Raw genomic sequence first — 19,160 nt, forward strand, 5'->3', positions numbered from 1 at the left:
GAGAGGAGGCAGGACTAAGGCAAGCTAGCCAGCCAGAGCTTGATCTTAACATGTTGTCTGGTAATGTTGTATGAACTATGGCACCCTATTCTGCCTATGTCTTACCTCCAGGAAGGTATCTAGCTTCCCCAGGCAGTCCAGCCGGACTTCAGCCAGCTGCTGGGCCTCCAGGTAGGGCTGTAGGCAGCTCCCCTGTCTCCCCTGGAGGAGCTGAGCATCTTGGGGTTCACACGAGGCACACAGCCCCTCTGTCTGGAGCTCCAGGCTCTCCCTCACACCGCTCTGCTTCTGTAGTGCAGCCAGAGTCTCCTACAGCAGACCATACAGGATGCAGAGGAGGAGGAAGAGGAGATGTCATATACACTGTTATTATAGACTTCTTACAGTAGAACAGACAAAACAAAAAAACATGATTGACCAGTTAACCATAGTTCGTACCTTTACTTGGGCCACAGCAGGCTGCAGGTCAGTGATGTTGACCTGGGAAGCTGAGTGTAGGGTGGAGAGGAGCGTCTCACTCCACTGAGAAAACGTATGCAGGGCCTGGTCAAACTGCTCCACCTGGGACAGGTGGCTCTGGAGCTCCTGGATTCTGTACAGTATACAAATAACAGGAAAATCAATCAACTGTGCGCTGTGCAGTACTAGTAAGAGCTAATTGTGTTGGAAATGTGATATGACAAAACAGACTTGATTTGGAAGATGTACAGGATCCATCTGCCAACAATGACAGTCTGTAGTCAGTAGTGCACTACATAGTATAGGGAATAGGGTGCCATTTTGGAGGCAGTCTGATTGAACCAATGTGTTACTGTTGAACCGAGCGACAAACACACCATCTTCTGACTGACCTGTGAGGGATGAGTTCATTCTGGGAGCTCCATCTCTTCTTCAGCTGCTCCAGGTCCTCTCTAAGATGCCTTGCCCGCTCCTCTGGGGCAGTGGGGTACAGAGATGTTCCTAAGGTCACCAGGCCAGTATGGAGGGGCTCCAGCGACACCACCTCAGACTGCAAATCCTACAGAAGACAAGCTTTTGTTGAGCATCTACCCCAGCATGCCTTTCAACAAAATGATTTCCCAGAGAGATGAAATCTAGTCCTGGACCAAGAAACACTTTTAATTGAGAATCTTCAGGCCTAATCTGTGTCTTGGAAACTGGCCCTAAATACATATGGAAACGTGTGCAGGATCACTTCAGGAACAAATTCAAAATGGATGAATTTATAGTACCTGCAAGTCTTGCAGCTCACTCTGTAGCTTGGTTTTATCTGCAGGCAGGCAATGGCTCTCAGGTTTGGATGTAGACTCACATCTCTCCAAGCAGGATACAAAGCTAGAACGATCCTTCTCATACCTGAAACAAAGTATACGTTTAAAGATCCAATGCAGACGTTTTGATCTTAATATCAAATCATTTCTGGGTAACAATTAAGTACCTTACTGTGATTGTTTTCAATTAAAATGGTCAAAAAGAAACAAAAATAGCTTCTTAACAAAGACCAATTTCTCAAGCAAGATTTTGCTAGGGCTGTCTGGGATTGGTCTGAGTGGGGAGGGGAAAACTGAAAACTAGCTGTTATTGGCAGAGAGGTTTGGAACTCTCTTTCTTATTGGTCTAACAAAACTCAATCCCACCAAAACAGGATGACATTTCAGGCAGTCTTTTCAAACGGCACTTACACTAAAACGGCATTATCATCATTTTCACAATTTCCCACTATTATTCCAACCTCAGGGTGGAAATATTATTAAAACACATTTTTGACTGCACTGGGCCTTTAAGAACAAAAGGGACACTTCAAAAACAAGTGTTTCAGAGCTAAAAGCCCAGTTTCCCGGATCCATACTAAACCTAGTTTTGGACTAAAAAGCACTTTCGATGGAGGTTCTTTAAATGCTTTAATCCAGGACTATGCATAATCTGTGTCCGGAAAACCGGCCCAAAATGTCTCCCTCCAGCCCAGCCTTCCTACTTTTGCCATAGAGACAGCAGTTTCTCCAGTGTGTTCTGTTTGTCCTTGGCCTGCCGTAGACTCTGGTCGTAGCTGGTCTGTAGAGCTACCAAGGCCCTCTCAGCCTGCTCCCTGTCACTGAGTCTACGTGCCCCAGCAGACAGGGACAAGAAGGCTGCCTTCAGCCTCTCCAAGCTCTGGCACACATCCTGGGGGATAGAAAGCAAGAACCACATAATGAAATAGAACATTTTACTAATACAACACTATATATAGCTCTATAAAGACAACACTAGGGAAAAAACAGCAAGACAACATTGTCAGTCAAATGGCAGAACCTCATAGGTGGCAGTGTGCCATGGAGATGTTCTAAGTGTACAACCTTAAAGCTAAAAATGTGTATCTACAAGGAGAAGAAACAATAGAGGGAGCCAATTGTGGTCTTATGTCTGACATGAAATTAGGAAAATGAACTAGCCTAAGTAAGTAATTAAATAAGTAGTTAGTAAGATATAGTCAGTATATCGTAATGATGAAACCAGAGTGAGAGAAAGACATACCATGTGGTTCTGGAGACCTTTGTAGGTCTCTGACGAGGAGGTACAGGAGGTGACAGGATGGTCCAGTTTCTCATGGAGATCGCCAAGAGTTGTTTGGGCCTTTAATTAAAATAATTCAGACAATCATTGACTTTGACGTTCATCATCTGCTCTAACACCTTTAAAGGGATACTTTGTGATTTTGGCAATGAGGCCCATTATCTACTTCCCCAGAGTCAGCAGATACCCATAGACATCCAGTCATTGCGCTAACGCTAGTTAGCATTGGCTCAGGAAACTACCTCTAACTTCCTTCATACTGGACACAGAGACATAAAAATGGTATCCACGAGTTCATCTGACTCTGGGGAAGTAGATTAAAGGCCTCATTGCCAAAATCCCGAAGTATCCTTTTAAGGGATATTTTAATTGGTTCTAGAGGTGACGTATAGCTAGCTAGTGGTAATTCTAGAGGTGATGTCTCGTTCTCCCGAGGTTACTCGAGTAACCAAGACTCTTTCTGTCAGTCGTACCTCTTCGAGGCTGGTGTTGAAGCGGTGTTGTGTGGAGGAGCTCTCCTGTAGCTGTCCATCTAGCTGGTCTACACTCTCTCTCAGCTCCTCCCAGTACCTGAAGATGAAAGGATAACACTCAGAAACTTTTTGTAGCACAAAGTAAAAGAGCCTTGCATAGATAAAACATATAGGTTCCAGACCAAGTTGTCAATATACAGTTTATTAGGTAGATCCAGCTACACTGAGTGTATAAAACATTAGGAACATCTGTTCTTTCCATGACATAGACTGACCAGGTGAATCCAGGTGAAAGCTATGATCCCTTATTGATGTCCCTTGTTAAATCCACTTCAATCAGTGTAGATGAAGGGGAGGAGACAAGTTAAAGAAGGATTTTTAAGCCTTGAGACAATTGAGACATGGATTGTGTATGTGTGCCATTCAGAGGGTGAATGTGTAAGACAAAAGATTTAAGTGCCTTTGAACGGGGTATGATAGTAGGTGCCAGGCGCACCGGTTTAAGTGTGTCAAGAACTGCAACGCTGCTGGGTTTTTTCATGCTCACAGTTTCCTGTGTGTATCAAGAATGGTCCACCACCCAAAGGGCATCCAGCCAACTTAACACAACTGTGGGAAGCATTGGAGTCAACATGGGCCAGCATCCCTGTGGAACGCTTCGACACCTTATAGAGTCCATGCCCCAATGAATTCAGGATGTTCTGAGGGCAAAAGGGGGTGCAACTCAATATTAGGAATGTACTAATGTTTTGTACACTCAGTATAGTACTGGGTCGGACCCCCCTTTGCCTCCAGAACAGCCTGTATTCTTCGGGGAATGGATTGTACAAGGTGTGGCGTTCAAACGTTGCTCAATTGGTATCAAGGGACCTAACATGTGCCAGGAAACCATTCCCCACACCATTACACCACCAGCCTGTACCGTTCACTCCAGGCAAGATAGGGCCATGGACTCATGCTGCTTATGTAACAATAATTTTTGTTAAAAACATTACATTAACATTTCTGTAATTTAGCAGATGCTCTTATCCAGATAATTGTACATTTACATTGCATTTATATTTTTACAGTCAGTGCATTCAACCAAGGTAGGTAAAAACATCCACAAATCAGTACCTGCCAATCTGGGTGAGCCGGGCCTTGATGCGGGCTGCCTCCCCAGAGGAGATAAACTGCGCCAGAACCTGGGAGTCTGCCTCTAGCTGGGATAACACCTCTGCCCTGTCCCCCAGCTCCACACCCACCGCCTGGGAGGAGAGAGGAGGATAGAGATTGTTAGGCTACTTAATACTAACATTGATCAATTATCACTTTTCTCAAATGTCAGATCAGTAACAAAGGTTTTACTGTCGGAATGGAGTCATTAAAGTGAAGTTATGAGTGCTCTGTTGAAATTATCTGTCCCTGCTTTGGATCAAAGATGGAAAATCTTCTAAACAATCAACATGCTGTGCATACTGTCTAGGGAAAATGTGCTAAAACATACATGAAATTCAGAGGTTGCTTACAGTACCTTTACTGTGTTGATCTGTTGTTCAAGTGGAGCAGTAGAAATCTTTAGAGCATCCAGCTCTTTCTCTTTCTCAGAGATCCACGAGGAGAAGGCCTCAAACTCTGTCCCGAACCGGTCCCACTGAGCCTTCATCCCATCAAGAGCCTTGACACTAGAAAAGGAGCACGATTAATTTAGCTCAGTGATTCTCAACTGGTGGGTCGGGAGGTTTTGAATGGGTCGCAGGTGTCAGATTAGTTTTTTACGTTTTTTTTGCTGGGATGAAAAAATACTCCAGTCTGAACTTAAATGACTAAGAACATGTGTAATGTGTGTAGAAATTATAATGAAACTACATTTTACAATAATTGAATCTCTGAAAACTATTTTTCTTCAATCACAGTATTTTAAATATAGAGCTATTAGAAGCGCTATTTATCAGATTTGGTTGATTTTGTGGTCTCAAACCAGTGAGTTTACCAATATTCTTAGATTTTAGATTTTAGTCATTTAGCAGACGCTCTTATCCAGAGCGACTTACAGTTAGTGAGTGCATAATTTTATTTTATTTTTCATACTGGCCCCCCGAGGGGAATTATTGACAATTAAAAAGGTGTGTCACGACTTCCTCCAAAGCTGCCTCCCCTCCTTGTTCGGGCAGGCTTCGGCGTTCATCGTCACCGGCCTTCTAGCCACTACCGCTCCTCATCTCATCATTCCATTTGTTTTGTCTTGTTTATTACACACACCAGGTTCATATCCCCTCATCAGTACCTGTATAACTGTTCCCTCTGCCCCCTTGTCTTTGTCTGTGATTGTTTACTGTGGAGGTTAGTTTAGCTCAGTGGAGCTCCATGTATTTTGTATCGCCGGGATATTTCATCCGTGTGCCTTGTTAGTTTCTCAGTGCGCCTGATTACGCAGTGGAGTGTTTGACGCATTGCTGCGTACCACTGTGCCTTCGGAATAAACCCTTTTATTCTGTGATTTACCCTCCTGCGCCTGACTCGTTTCAAATTACTCGCCACAAGGTGGGAATGTTCTCATATAATTGCGACATTTACTGTCAATATAGCATACTTTTTTCCCTTCAGTTTGCATAAAAATAGAATAAAAATGCGATGCGAATATTGGGTCGCGACTGAGACAACCTGGTTCAATTTGGGTCCCGAGGCAAAACCAATTGTGAACCACTAATAAAATACAACTGGGTAGGTAGACAACACAACAAATAGAGTTCAGGGCCAGTATTCATAAAGTCTCTCAGAGTAGAAGTGCTGATCTAGGGTCACGTTCTCCTTGTCCATGTAATGTTAATAATTATTATCTAAAAGGCAAAACTGATCAGCACTCCTTCTCTGAGACCCTTTATGAATACAGGCCCAGATCAGAACCTCGACTAGGAGGTGTTTTATTACTCTTTCTTGAGGCCAGCCTCCACTTTGTCCAGTTGTTCACTGAGGGAGCGGGCTTGCTTCTGTAGCAGGGTGCTGTTCTTTGGACCGAGCTGGATCTCTGCTGCTTTCCTTAACAAGGTGTTCACCATGGAGGCTTCTGCGTCACTCTGCTTTAAAAGGACCTGTTACGACAATGGAGAATGTGAGAGTCAGAATGTGACTGACACTTTGTGATATGACTAAGTTTAATTATTCTTGAAAGGTTTTAAAATCTTAATTTCACATCTCAACATGTAGCCTGAATAGCAAACCTTTAAAGTAAAGACATGATACAGCCCTGCCAAATGTCAACTATCATTCAAAAGTGTCAACTGACACACTAACATGTTCACAAAATGTACTTCTCACTCACCCTGGCCTGGTGCTGATCAGTAGCCAGGCTCTCTGGGCTGCTGAAGTTGAGGTCTCTGTCCATGACAGAGCGGGCCCTTGTAACAAACTCCTGCACTGCCCTCTGCTGGCTGTCAAACTCCTGCCATGAAGACAGGGTCACCTGGGGGACAAAAAGAGACATTCAATACACAAACACCCTGACACCTGTTGGACAAACGGGGACACACAGGTAATACACAAATGAACAAATGGGGACATTCAGCACACTTATTAACACCCTGATATGGTCTGCATTATTACATCTTCAGTAGACACGTCCTTTCTAATCCACACCAAAAATACCACAGTAAAAGATAGTGCCCAATTCCTGGACTAAGTCCTGGACTAACAAGCACTTTTAATAGACATCTCAATTAAACATGCTTTTTAGTCCAGGACAAAGCTTAATCTGTGTCTAGGAAACTGACCCTAAGGTTCTGGAACACCCCAGACAGTCCAGTCGGTGAGAGAGCTCACCTCTAACTCCTGTTCCTGTGAGTCCATGGTGTGGTCCATCTTGCTGAGTGTTGTCTCCAGACTCTGTAGGTCCTGCTGTAAGGTCTCCCCCAGCCCCTCCTCAGCCTGTAGCTGATGGCCCCTGGTGATCTGCTGCTGCACATCCTTCCTCTTCATCCTCAGACGCTTCAGCTGTTGCTGCACACAGACAAGACACAGTCAAGGTGTAAGTGTTGGAATGTCATGCAGATGCTTTCCATGTCATATACTGTCTCACTGTTCGAAAAAAGAATGCATCGACTGTTGTATGTCAAAAAAAAGAAATTTCCAACAACCACAAAAAAAACAAATGTTCTTTGATGAATACAATGTAAAGTTCCAACAGCCAGGGCAATGCTTGTTGCTCCAACTCAATCTTTTTACATCGCAGAAACCTTTGAGAATAGTTCAATCTAATCAGAAGCAATGTGCAGCCAGTTATCCATCTAACATAGACAGCCAGTGGTGCTCCACTCCAGTCCGACTTACCTGGTGAACCTGGAGCAGTTGCTGGGCCTCCCTGACGGTCTCAGAGTCCAGTATCCTGGTCACTTCCTGGTGTACCTCCTGCTGACCCTGCACCAGCTCATCCAGCGTACCACGCACCTCCTCCCTGAACTGCACACAGTCCCCCACCGCCAGCACCAACTTCTCAGACTGGGAGACAAAAACACAAGAGGAAAAAAAAACATTCTTATTGAATTTCTATTGCCAAACAAAACAAATGCAGGACTTTAACAGGGACAAGCATGACTTAGACACCACAAATGACTTAGATACCTCGCTTTCAAACCAAGTTGCATGAACAGTGGAGCAAACTAAAGAAGATAATATATTCAACAACTCTTGGTATAAGGACAATGGAAGTTGGTAAAACAGACTAGGAGACAACACAGAGGAAAGCGATACAGCCTCTTTCAGTGATAAGGAACCCTAGCCAACCCAAACAATCGATAACTCATCACCTTGAGGTAGTGATAGTAGAGGATTGATGATGAAACCACAGAGGGAGAGTATCGGGAATGTGGGTACAATATAATGCTGTGGTTCTGACTGTGTGGCCCAGATAAAGGTTTTGCTACAGCGCTGGCTACCTGGCTTACAGCATGTTGATTTATATTAGACTATTCTTCAATAAGACAGAACCTATATTTAATAGAATAATTAAGCTCCAGGATTGTTCCAGATAGACACTAGTCATTTCAGAAAGCCATGACACCCAACATCTCAGATTGTTCTGAAATTATTTCTGTAGTTAGAAACAGATAAGATTAGCATTCCTGCAACATTTTTTGGTTTAAATATAATTTGATGTCTGAGAAATTAATCTAATTGATTGCAGCCAAATTAGCCATTGTAATTGACAGGATTCATATAATATTCAACAAATGTAGTACCTAACATCCGATTTGGAACTAACTTTTTTCTAACAATGAGTAAGACTTGAGGAATCCAAAATAAATGGTCAAAAGCCACCAACGGACCCCCCACAGCCTACGCCAATCCCACCACAAAAAAGTAGTATGGAGCTGCAGCTCTGAGTATATTGTTTCTTTATCCTATGTAATGTATTCTCAGTGAATTTGGTGATGTTTTTTCCCCTCTTCAGAGAAATTAGTAATTGAAGTTAGGTTTATGTCCCATCCTAAATCCTGATATTACCAGGTTCTGACCACTAGATGGTGGTGCTCCTACTATTAGGTGTTTTTTGTCATCTGTTTCTAACTATAGACATGATTTCAGAACAATCTGAGATAGTGGGTGCTTTTCCCAAGCTTTATTTCCTTACCTCAGTTAGATAGGAGAGGAGGCCCTTGAAGTTGGTGGAAAGTTTATTGAGGGCCCCAGCCTGCCTCTGTGCATCTGTCTCAGAGCAGATCTCTATCAGCACAGCCAGGCGGGACTTTAGCCAGCCCAGGTTCCCCTCCTGCAGCTCTGCATCGTTCCTCAGCTCCTGGAGAGGGATGAGTAAGGTGGCAATGGTTTCTGTTCTGTACAGTGTATTTAGCTCAACAGGGTCATAATGAGTAGGGCGCACCATTGAAAAACATTGTGAAAAGGAAAGTGCAGGCAGTGCTTTAGTCCATTTATGTCAATTTGGTTCCTAATGAACACAAACCTGATGCCTTTGAAACATAAAGTATATGCATTGTCGTACACACAGGGGGACTCCAACTTACCGTAATGGTGGACTTGACCTGTCCGTACTTGCTGGGGTCGTTGGCTCGGTTCCTCAGCAGTCTGAGTTGGCTCTCTTTAGACGACAGCCAGGCTGACAGCTCAGAGAACCTGGGATGAAAGATGGGCAAAGTATGATCGTACTGTATATCTACCCAATATTTCAGTTTTCATTAGGTTTAAATAAATTGGTGGTTTGTTACAGTGGCATCACTTCAGCTAAACCTAGGGTATGGCAAAGTGACAGGGTGGGGGTGGTTGAGGAAGGGGGCACCCCCCCCCCCCACCCAATGCATTTCTAAAGCTCATTTAATGCATTTCTACACAATTTAAACTTTCTAAAATGCTTTTTGGAGAACAGCGAAAATAAGCAAAATGTACTACAGCCACTATCACCTTGGCTGCTGTAGCTTCCCTCCCTTCAGTCGATAATAGGGGATTTATCATTCTACAAACATACAGTAATTAGCTGCTGCGGACTAGTTTAGCACCAGGATTAAAAACTCTAGTTTAGTTTCATGTGAAGTCAAACAGTAGTTACCTAGCCATCTTCCACCTCTGCACTGTTTTAAGAGAAAAGTTGTGCTGTTCACAGCAGATGCCTCGGCTCGATGCGTTCTAAAGACATCCCGCCCGCTATGCCAGCCAGAAGAAAGCCTGCCCTTCTATCCGTTAACTGCATTTGCCTTTTAATCGGAATTGGAATGATTTTAGTAGCTTATTTTAAATTGTTGGTGTTGAGCTACGGTATGGCGACTGCCATACTCTGCCAAACCCAATTGACGCCCCTGGTTTGTTATTAGTCAGTGCATCAATGTGGATAGTGAGTAGTGAGTGACTACGAAAAGGCGAAAAAGGTCCTTGGACTTGAAACAAAAACAAAACATTATAAAAACAAAATGGTATGTTATGATGATAAATAACATAATACAAATCATGATCGTGACAGTCTTGGATCAGCATCGTTTGTGAGGACTTATTACAATAATTTTTTTGTCATTTAGCAAACGCTCTTCTCCAGCGCAACTTACAGTAGTGAGTTCATAAATGTTCTCATATTACCTAGTAGTAAACTCCTTCCACTTATCAGGGTGATGCATCAGTTTGTGATGGGTGCTGTTTATCTCCTCCTGGAGTTCAGAGTGGGCCTTCTTAGAGCTGTCCAGGGTCTGGTGGGCTGGGTATCTGTCTGGGAGCTTCTGACACAGTTCCTCCATCAGCTGTAGTCTCTTCTCACACAGAGACTGAGGACCCTTCTCTCTGAAGAAGCCCTGCAGAAAGGTACGTTGTTAATGTGACAAACTCTATCAATCAAACGATAACTTATGTCATGAAATGCTTTTCTGAAACATGCACTGTGGACAAGCACTGTGACTGATTTGTTTCTACAGGGTAGAGTAACAGTCCCCACACATTCACTGCCTGATATGAGCCAGATCATGGGATCATGGCAAAGCAAACTGAGTTGCACCATGGAATAGAGATCACTATTAGATCAGGATGGAGACCACAGCCATCAACCCGTCTCACCCTGTGTTCCTTGACCAGCCTTTCGCTCCCCATGCCAGCCAGGTGTCTGTTCTCCCTGGTCAGCTCTGACTGACACTCCTGCAGGGAGACCATCAGCTTGCTCCCCTCCACCTCTACCTTTAGTTGCAAAAGGTGGTAGGGCGCCTCTGTCTGGACATCCTGAGTGAGAGAGAGAGGGAGGGAGGGAGGGAAATAAGGAGGGTGAGAGAGAGAGAGAGAGAGAGAGAGAGAGAGAGAGAGAGAGAGAGAGAGAGAGAGAGAGAGAGAGAAGGGAGAGAGGAAGGGAGTTAGGGAGGGAGGGACTCTTTCATTCTCACTGTTAACCTGAACATACTATACAATACAATTAAGGTCTGACAGACATATGACTATCCAGGACTGACAAAGTGCACAAGACACTGAAGACGAATATGATAGACTTTGAATGATCATGATAGCCAGTACGTGTCCTGTCTGTCAACATGGCACCAACCTTCCAGTGTTTGTGCAGTTTCCTGACTGTCTCTTGCAGACTCTGCTGCTCCTGCTCAGGCAGTATGTCTGTCAGCTCATCACACGCTTTCAGGAACGCATTGAGGACCCGCTGGTCCAACTGCCCAAAGAACTCCTGCAAATATTGACAAAGATGTCTCACTGAGATTGTCTTTATGATCCTACCCCTCATTCCCTTCAGTTCCTCTACTGATTCCATAGTCCAGATTAGTATGGTCCAGGTCTGTTTGTGCTGTGCAGCCAAGTGTGCAGCCATTGTCATGCCAAACATTAACCATAAGAGTTGGCAAGGTCGCACAAACAGATCTGGGACCAGGATAAGTCCAGCTCAAACAACATCTAAAACTCTGGTCCGATCCATGTCTTACTGTGTGTTTTTTGAGCAGGTCTTCTGGGTTGCCTCTCTCCGTCAGAGAGGCCTGAGCCACCTTGAGCACCTTCTCCAGCTCGACACGGGACTCATCAAACCTCTTCATTAAGCTGCTGTTGGCTTCCACGTGTTTCCTCCACTCAGTGGACTCCTTGATCATGGCCTGTGACACAAAATTACAGACAAACTCACATTCACCACTCAACATGACCCTTTATTGTCCTTCAGTGACAGTAAGGTTATATTGAATTGATTTGAATTGAACATGCTGTATAGCGCGACTACGTCATTCAGACGCTCTCTCCCTCACATTATACACACATATTCCTCTGTCAAAACCCCATGATTGATTGATTGATTGATCGATCAAGATCGATTACGTTTATTCATTCATTCATTTCCAAAATGACACACAACCCTAACCTAACCGTGAAGCATGCAGTGCCATGTATAGTCATGTCCAGTACCTGTGAGGACACCTGCAGGTCAACAACTCTCTTCTGCAGCAGGGCCATGTCCATGTGCTGTAGGGTCTTACTGCTATCCAGGGTTCTCTGGATGCCCTGATGGTTCTTCTCAATCACTGTCAGACATTTCTTACAGCTCTGGGTGAAGGTCACCAGCTCCTGGATAGGCAGAGACGGGGTAGGCAGTAGAGTGTAGAGACTTTGGGTTACTAGTAATAACATAATGGGTCAATTAAGCAATTCATTCATGTTAACTAATTAGGCAATTAAGTAGTGTTAACTAATGGGTCAAATCATGTTTTAATAAACCACAACAGCACAGTGTCTTAGGTTCTTCATATATAAGACTTATGTAGAATTATGTTTTACTTATGTAGAAGTCTGTATAACAGTTTGAACGGCAACCAAAACCAAATCCTTCAAGCACGTTTCATCACTTCTATTCAACCCCTGACCCTCCTGATCTCACTTGGCATTTCTGTTTGAAGTCCCCGGGGGCCTCTGAGTCCCTGGAGCGGGTGATGTGGCTAGCCTTCTCCAGCGCCTGGTAGAACCCTGTGATATTCTTCTCCATCTCCTCCAGAGGGGGAAGCAGTGACTGGGCCTCCCGCAGCAGCGGCAGACACCTCTCCCTTATCTGGTAGAAGGAGGACACAGGGAGAAGAATGGCTGATGCAGGGCCATACTAAAGATGGCTGATCGGAAAGACTAGGTGATAGACAGAGGTAATCACTGATCTAACAAAGTTGGCTAGGTGAAAGCAGGGCTTCCACTAAATAACTTTCAGCAATCTAGTAATATCTGATCAATGATTATTCCAAGGAAAGGAGGAGGGAAAGATGCAATTTTGAACAATTCGAACAGGAAGAGGTGAGATGGATGGTCACCTTGCTCATCTCCTCCTTGATAGAAGCCATGACAGCCTGCATCGTTGAGACCTCGTCCGGGGGTGTGTCTTTGGTCAGCAGCTGGGCGGTGCGGGCGGCTGTCCTACAGGCTGCCTCCATGGCCGGCACTTTGTGCTTGATGTCCTGGAAAGGGAAGCGGATGGACAGAGATCAAACATCGATCCGTTTCGCCTTACTTTTAGTATTTATGTATTCATTAATTTATTTAACCTTTATGTAACCAGGAATGTCTATAAAGAACAAATGCTTTAATTTACAATGACAGCCTGACACCGGGTGATTGTTACTTGCAACATTTATTTATATTTATAGTCATTTAGCAGACGCTCTTATGCAGAGCGACTTACAGTTAGTGAGTGCATATATTTTCATACTGGCCCCCCGTGGGAAATTAACCCACAACCCTGGCGTTGCAAGTGCCATGCTCTACCAACTGAGCTACACGGGGGGCTACAAAGTGAGCCAAGCTGAAAACTTTATAGATAGTTCAATCAAGTTTGAAAGAAAAGCAAATGTGCATGTTCTGTATGCTCTGTGTGCCTTCAGAAAGTATTCATACCCCTTGACTTATTCCACATTTTCTAATGTTACAGCCTGAATTCAAAATGGATTATATTGAGATTTTATCTCAACCATCTACACACAATACCTCATCATTACAAAGTGAAAACATGTTTTTAGACATTTTTGCAAATGTATTGAAAATTAAATACAGAAATCGCTCATTTACATAAGTATTCACACTCCTGAGTCAATACTTTGTAGAAGCACCTTTGGCTGCGATTACAGCTTTGAGTCGTCTAGGGGATGTCTGTATCAGCTTTACACATCTGGATTTGGGGATTTTTTCTCATTCTTCCTTTAAGATTTTCTCAAGCTCTGTTTAGTTACACTGAACAAAAATATAAACGCAACATATAAAGTGTTGGGCTCATGTTTCATGAGCTGAAATAAAAGATCCCAGAAATGTTCCGTACACACAAAATCTTATTTCTCTCAACTTTTGTGCACAAATTTGTTTACATCCCTGTTAGATAATCCATCCACCAGATTAAACAGCATGATCATTACACAGGTGCACCTTGTGCTGGGGACAATAAAAGGCCACACTAAAATGTGCAGTTTTGTCACACAACACAATGCCACAGTTGTCTCAAGTTTTGAGGGAGAGTGCAATTGGCATGCTGACTGCAGGAATGTCCATCAGAGCTGTTGCCAGATAATTTAATGTTCAATTGTGACCCGTTTCAGGAAGCTAGGCGTATGTCGCACGTCACAACTTTTTTTTAATGCGTTTTTGGAGCAGAAATGCCTTCTGGAACATGTGAACTTTCTTGTATTCCATATGTAAATACGAATAAATAAATATAATTACGAGCCTAGTTGGTTTAGCCACGGAAAAAGACAGGAACCTTCCCACTAGCCGTGATTGGCTGAGATAATGGATGGGCTGGACATCCTGGGAGATGAGTTTGGATTGGTCTGCCATGTAGCATGATTCTGTCTATAACATGAGCTGCTAAGTATGTGTTGATAATCCTTTCTACTGCTGCTTTTTTGAAAGATATAACGTTAGTCATCGAGAACTACAAAAGTTTTGCTACTTTACTCAACAACATTGATGCCCTGAATTTAGCAGGCGCTATCGACAGATCAGCTGAAAAAAGTTGTGATGGGCTTCTTTCTGCACACGCCACGGTCAGTGTGAACCAGAGTGACTTTACACCACGCTGGCCAAACAAGATGTAGCTACAAACAAAACAGAGTAAAACGGTTCCAGTCTGCCGTGAAGTGTTCATACATGTACAGTGAGGGAAAAAAGTATTTGATCCCCTGCTGATTGTGTACGTTTGCCCACTGACAAAGACATGATCAGTCTATAATTTTAATGGTAGGTTTATTTGAACAGTGAGAGACAGAATAAAAACAAAAAAAATCCAGAAAAACGCATGTCAAAAATGTTATAAATTGATTTGCATTTTAATGAGGGAAATAAGTATTTGACCCCTCTGCAAAACATGACTTAGTACTTGGTGGCAAAACCCTTGTTGGCAATCACAGACGTTTCTTGTAGTTGGCCACCAGGTTTGCAAACATCTCAGTAGGGATTATGTCCCACACCTCTTTGCAGATCTTCTCCAAGTCATTAAGGTTTCGAGCCTGACGTTTGGCAACTCGAACCTTCAGCTCCCTCCACAGATTGTCTATGGGATTAAGGTCTGGAGACTGGCTAGGCCACTCCAGGACCTTAATGTGATTCTTCTTGAGCCACTCCTTTGTTCCCTTTGCCGTGTGTTTTGGGTCATTGTCATGCTGGAATACCCATCCACGACCCATTTTCAATGCCCTGGCTGAGGGAAGGAGGTTCTCACCCAAGATTTGACGGTACATGGCCCCGTCCATCGTCCCTTTGATGCGGTGAAGTTGTCCTGTCCCCTTAGCAGAAAAACACCCCCAAAGCATAATGTTTCCACCTCCATGTTTGACGGTGGGGATGGTGTTCTTGGGGTCATAGGCAGCATTCCTCCTCCTCCAAACACGGTGAGTTGAGTTGATGGCAAAGACCTCAATTTTGGTCTCATCTGACCACAACACTTTTACCCGGTTCTCCTCTGAGTCATTCAGATGTTCATTGGCAAACTTTAGACGGGCCTGTATATGTGCTTTCTTGAGCAGGGGGACCTTGCGGGCGCTGCAGGATTTCAGTCCTTCACGGCGTAGTGTGTTACCAATTGTTTTCTTGGTGACTATGGTCCCAGCTGCCTTGAGATCATTGACAAGATCCTCCGTGTAGTTCTGTGCTGATTCCTCACCGTTCTCATGATCATTGCAACTCCACGAGGTGAGATCTTGCATGGAGCCCCAGGCCGAGGGAGATTGACAGTTCTTTTGTGTTTCTTCCATTTGCGAATAATCGCACCAACTGTAGTCACCTTCTCACCAAGCTGCTTGGCGATGGTCTTGTAGCCCATTCCAGCCTTGTGTAGGTCTACAATCTTGTCCCTGACATCCTTGGAGAGCTCTTTGGTCTTGGCCATGGTGGAGAGTTTGGAATTTGATTGATTCATTGCTTCTGTGGACAGGTGTCTTTTATACAGGTAACAAGCTGAGATTAGGAGGACTCCCTTTAAGAGTGTGCTCCTAATCTCAGCTCGTTACCTGTATAAAATACACCTGGGAGCCAGAAATCTTTCTGATTGAGAGGGGGTAAAATACTTATTTCCCTCATTAAAATGCAAATCAATTTATAACATTTTTAACATGCGTTTTTCTGGATTTTGTTGTTGTTATAATGTCTCTCACTGTTCAAATAATCCTACCATTAAAATTATAGACTGATCATTTCTTTGTCAGTGGGCAAACGTACAAAATCAGCAGGGGATCAAATACTTTTTTCCCTCACTGTATATGGGTAAGAGTCTAGCTATATTTTCAGATATTATACATTTCAAATTTAGTCAGAAAGTTGTTTTAATTGCAAGTTAAAGCCTAATGTTAGCTAGCTAGCTAACACTGAACCTAGTTGGTTAGCTTTAGCTACCTGCAGATTCAGACTACAGCTATGACGATCAGTTTGTATTGGTGGTAGTAGTAGGAGTTGGGATTATGCCGGTTCATTGTTTAGCTAGCTAACATTTCTCTACCATAAGCCGCCTCCAACGTTGTTTTAGATAATTTGGCAGTACGTCCAACCAGCCTCACAACCCCAGACCACGTGTAACCACGCCAGCCCAGGACCTCCACATCCAGCTTCTTCACCTGCGGGATCATCTTGAACCACGTGACTTCCGTCTCGCTTCCGCATTGTCTCCGTGCTGCTGTGCTGTTTGTTGCTACTTGGCTACCTGCCAAACTATTCACGTTTTACTTTTAATAAACGTTTAATCAATCTCTGTGTTCAACAAATTTACCAACTTTTTAGTTTTGTCCTCACTCATCTTTTTTCGTTAAACTTTTTCACCCCGGACGTTTTATCCCGAGACAGAAGAGTCATTTTCCTGTGCGTTTTAGCTGCCAATTTTACTTTATTTTCCATTTTTCCATCGCAACTTTTTTCCCTTATTCAAGTTTTTCACTCCGGACGCTTTATCTGGACATGGTTCGTCAACATCTTCAACAGCCGAAGCTAAGTAGTAACATTAACATGATGTCTTCTAATTGCAGTCGCTGTACTCATAATATACAGGAGAACGATCGCCTTACGGCGAGAATAGCTGTGCTACAAGCCCAGCTTCAGACGCAATCGTTAGGCAAGGGTAATGTCAGTGTAGGAAAGGAAGAAACAGCGTCTGTGCCACCAGTAAGTACAGACAGTAACGTTAGTATAAATCCCCCGCACAGTCCCCGCGGCCGGACAACTTTCTCATGGCTTCTGGAGGGAAATACTGTTGGAATGCTCAACCGGTGTCGCTCATTCAGCCGACAGAAACCTTCAACCGGTTTTCCCCATTATGTAGCGAGTCGGAGTCTGAGTCTGAGTCTTCTCTTGTCTCTACTCCTCCCGTTACGGGGTCTGAGACGCCGAAGGCTCCCACCATTAGCTCTGACAAATTGAAAACCCTAGTCATTGGCGACTCCATTACCCGCAGTATTAGACTTAAAACGAATCACCCAGCGATCATACACTGTTTACCAGGGGGCAGGGCTACCGACGTTAAGGCTAATCTAAAGATGGTGCTGGCTAAAGCTAAAACTGGCGAGTGTAGAGAGTATAGAGATATTGTTATCCACGTCGGCACCAACGATGTTAGGATGAAACAGTCAGAGGTCACCAAGTGCAACATAGCTTCAGTGTGTAAATTAGCTAGAAAGATGTGTCGGCATCGAGTAATTGTCTCTGGCCCTCCCAGTTAGGGGAAGTGACGAGCTCTACAGCAGAGTCTCAGCACTCAATCGCTGGTTGAAAACTGTTTTCTGCCCCTCCCAAAAGATAACATTTGTGGATAATTGGCCCTCTTTCTGGGACTCACCCACAAACAGGACCAAGCCTGACCTGCTGAGGAGTGACGGACTCCATCCTAGCTGGAGGGGTGCTCTCCTCTTATCTACCAACATAGATAGGGCTCTAACTCCTCTAGCCCCACAGTGAAATAGGGTGCAGGCCAGGCAGCAGGCTGTTAGCCAACCTGCCAGCTTAGTGGAGTCTGCCAACAGCATAGTCAGTGTAGTCAGCTCAGCCATACCCATTGAGACTGTGTCTGTGCCTCGACCTAGGTTGGGCAAAACTAAACATGGCGGTGTTCACCCTAGCAATCTTATTAGGATAAAGACCTCCTCCATTCCTGCCATTATTGAAAGAGATCGTGATACCTCACATCTCAAAATAGGGTTACTTAATGTTAGATCCCTCACTTCAAAGGCAGTCATAGTCAATGAACTAATCACTGATCATAATCTTGATGTGATTGGCCTGACTGAAACATGGCTTCAGCCTGATGAATTTGCTGTGTTAAATGAGGCCTCACCTCCTGGTTACACTAGTGACCATATTCCCCGTGCATCCCGCAAAGGCGGAGGTGTTGCTAACATTTACGATAGCAAATTTCAATTTACAAAAAAAAATGGCGTTTTCATCTTTTGAGCTTCTAGTCATGAAATCTATGCAGCCTACTCAATCACTTTTTATAGCTACTGTTTACAGGCCTCCTGGGCCATATACAGCGTTCCTCTCTGAGTTTCCTGAATTCCTATCAGACCTTGTAGTCATAGCAGATCATATTCTAATTTTTGGTGATTTTAATATTCACATGGAGAAGTCCACAGACCCACTCCAAAAGTCTTTCGGAGCCATCATCGACTCAGTGGGTTTTGTCCAACATGTCTCTGGACCTACTCACTGCCACAGTCATACTCTGGACCTAGTTTTGTCCCATGGAATAAATGTTGTAGATCTTAATGTTTTTCCACAAAATCCTGGACTATCGGACCACCATTTTATTACGTTTGCAATCGCAACAAATAATCTGCTCAGACCCCAACCAAGGAGCATCAAAAGTCGTGCTATAAATTCTCAGACAACACAAAAATTCCTTGATGCCCTTCCAGACTCCTTCTGCCTACCCAAGGACGTCAGAGGACAAAAATCAGTTAACCACTTAACTGAGGAACTCAATTTAACCTTGCGCAATACCCTAGATGCAGTTGCACCCCTAAAAACGAAAAACATTTGTCATAAGAAACTAGCTCCCTGGTATACAGAAAATACCCCGAGCTTTGAAGCAAGCTTCCAGGAAATTGGAACGGAAATGGCGCCACACCAAACTGGAAGTCTTCCGACTAGCTTGGAAAGACAGTACCGTGCAGTACCCGAAGAGCCCTCACTGCTGCTCGATCATCCTACTTTTCCAACTTAATCGAGGAAAATAAGAATAAT

General features: G+C 43.9%; 1 protein-coding gene across 9 annotated transcripts in view; it reads right to left on the reverse strand.

The window, feature by feature from the left end:
* The window catches only part of syne1b (spectrin repeat containing, nuclear envelope 1b), a 163,784-nt gene that overhangs the window by 89,731 nt on the left and 54,893 nt on the right, over window positions 1–19,160 (reverse strand). For all 9 annotated transcript variants that reach the window (XM_045207582.1, XM_045207592.1, XM_045207585.1 and 6 more), the window contains 22 exons: window positions 12,767–12,910; window positions 12,349–12,516; window positions 11,880–12,038; window positions 11,411–11,575; window positions 11,023–11,157; window positions 10,551–10,709; window positions 10,083–10,291; window positions 9,023–9,131; window positions 8,632–8,796; window positions 7,332–7,499; window positions 6,825–7,001; window positions 6,328–6,468; window positions 5,937–6,097; window positions 4,540–4,690; window positions 4,143–4,273; window positions 3,027–3,123; window positions 2,515–2,613; window positions 1,976–2,163; window positions 1,233–1,356; window positions 852–1,018; window positions 439–592; window positions 106–309 (listed from right to left, as the gene is read on the reverse strand). In XM_045207582.1, coding sequence (XP_045063517.1) covers window positions 106–309; window positions 439–592; window positions 852–1,018; window positions 1,233–1,356; window positions 1,976–2,163; window positions 2,515–2,613; window positions 3,027–3,123; window positions 4,143–4,273; window positions 4,540–4,690; window positions 5,937–6,097; window positions 6,328–6,468; window positions 6,825–7,001; window positions 7,332–7,499; window positions 8,632–8,796; window positions 9,023–9,131; window positions 10,083–10,291; window positions 10,551–10,709; window positions 11,023–11,157; window positions 11,411–11,575; window positions 11,880–12,038; window positions 12,349–12,516; window positions 12,767–12,910 — 3,375 coding nt within the window. The remainder of the gene's footprint in view (window positions 1–105; window positions 310–438; window positions 593–851; window positions 1,019–1,232; window positions 1,357–1,975; window positions 2,164–2,514; window positions 2,614–3,026; window positions 3,124–4,142; window positions 4,274–4,539; window positions 4,691–5,936; window positions 6,098–6,327; window positions 6,469–6,824; window positions 7,002–7,331; window positions 7,500–8,631; window positions 8,797–9,022; window positions 9,132–10,082; window positions 10,292–10,550; window positions 10,710–11,022; window positions 11,158–11,410; window positions 11,576–11,879; window positions 12,039–12,348; window positions 12,517–12,766; window positions 12,911–19,160) is intronic.

This window comes from Coregonus clupeaformis, chromosome 25 (assembly GCF_020615455.1).
Source record: "Coregonus clupeaformis isolate EN_2021a chromosome 25, ASM2061545v1, whole genome shotgun sequence".
Lineage (NCBI taxonomy): Eukaryota > Metazoa > Chordata > Actinopteri > Salmoniformes > Salmonidae > Coregonus > Coregonus clupeaformis.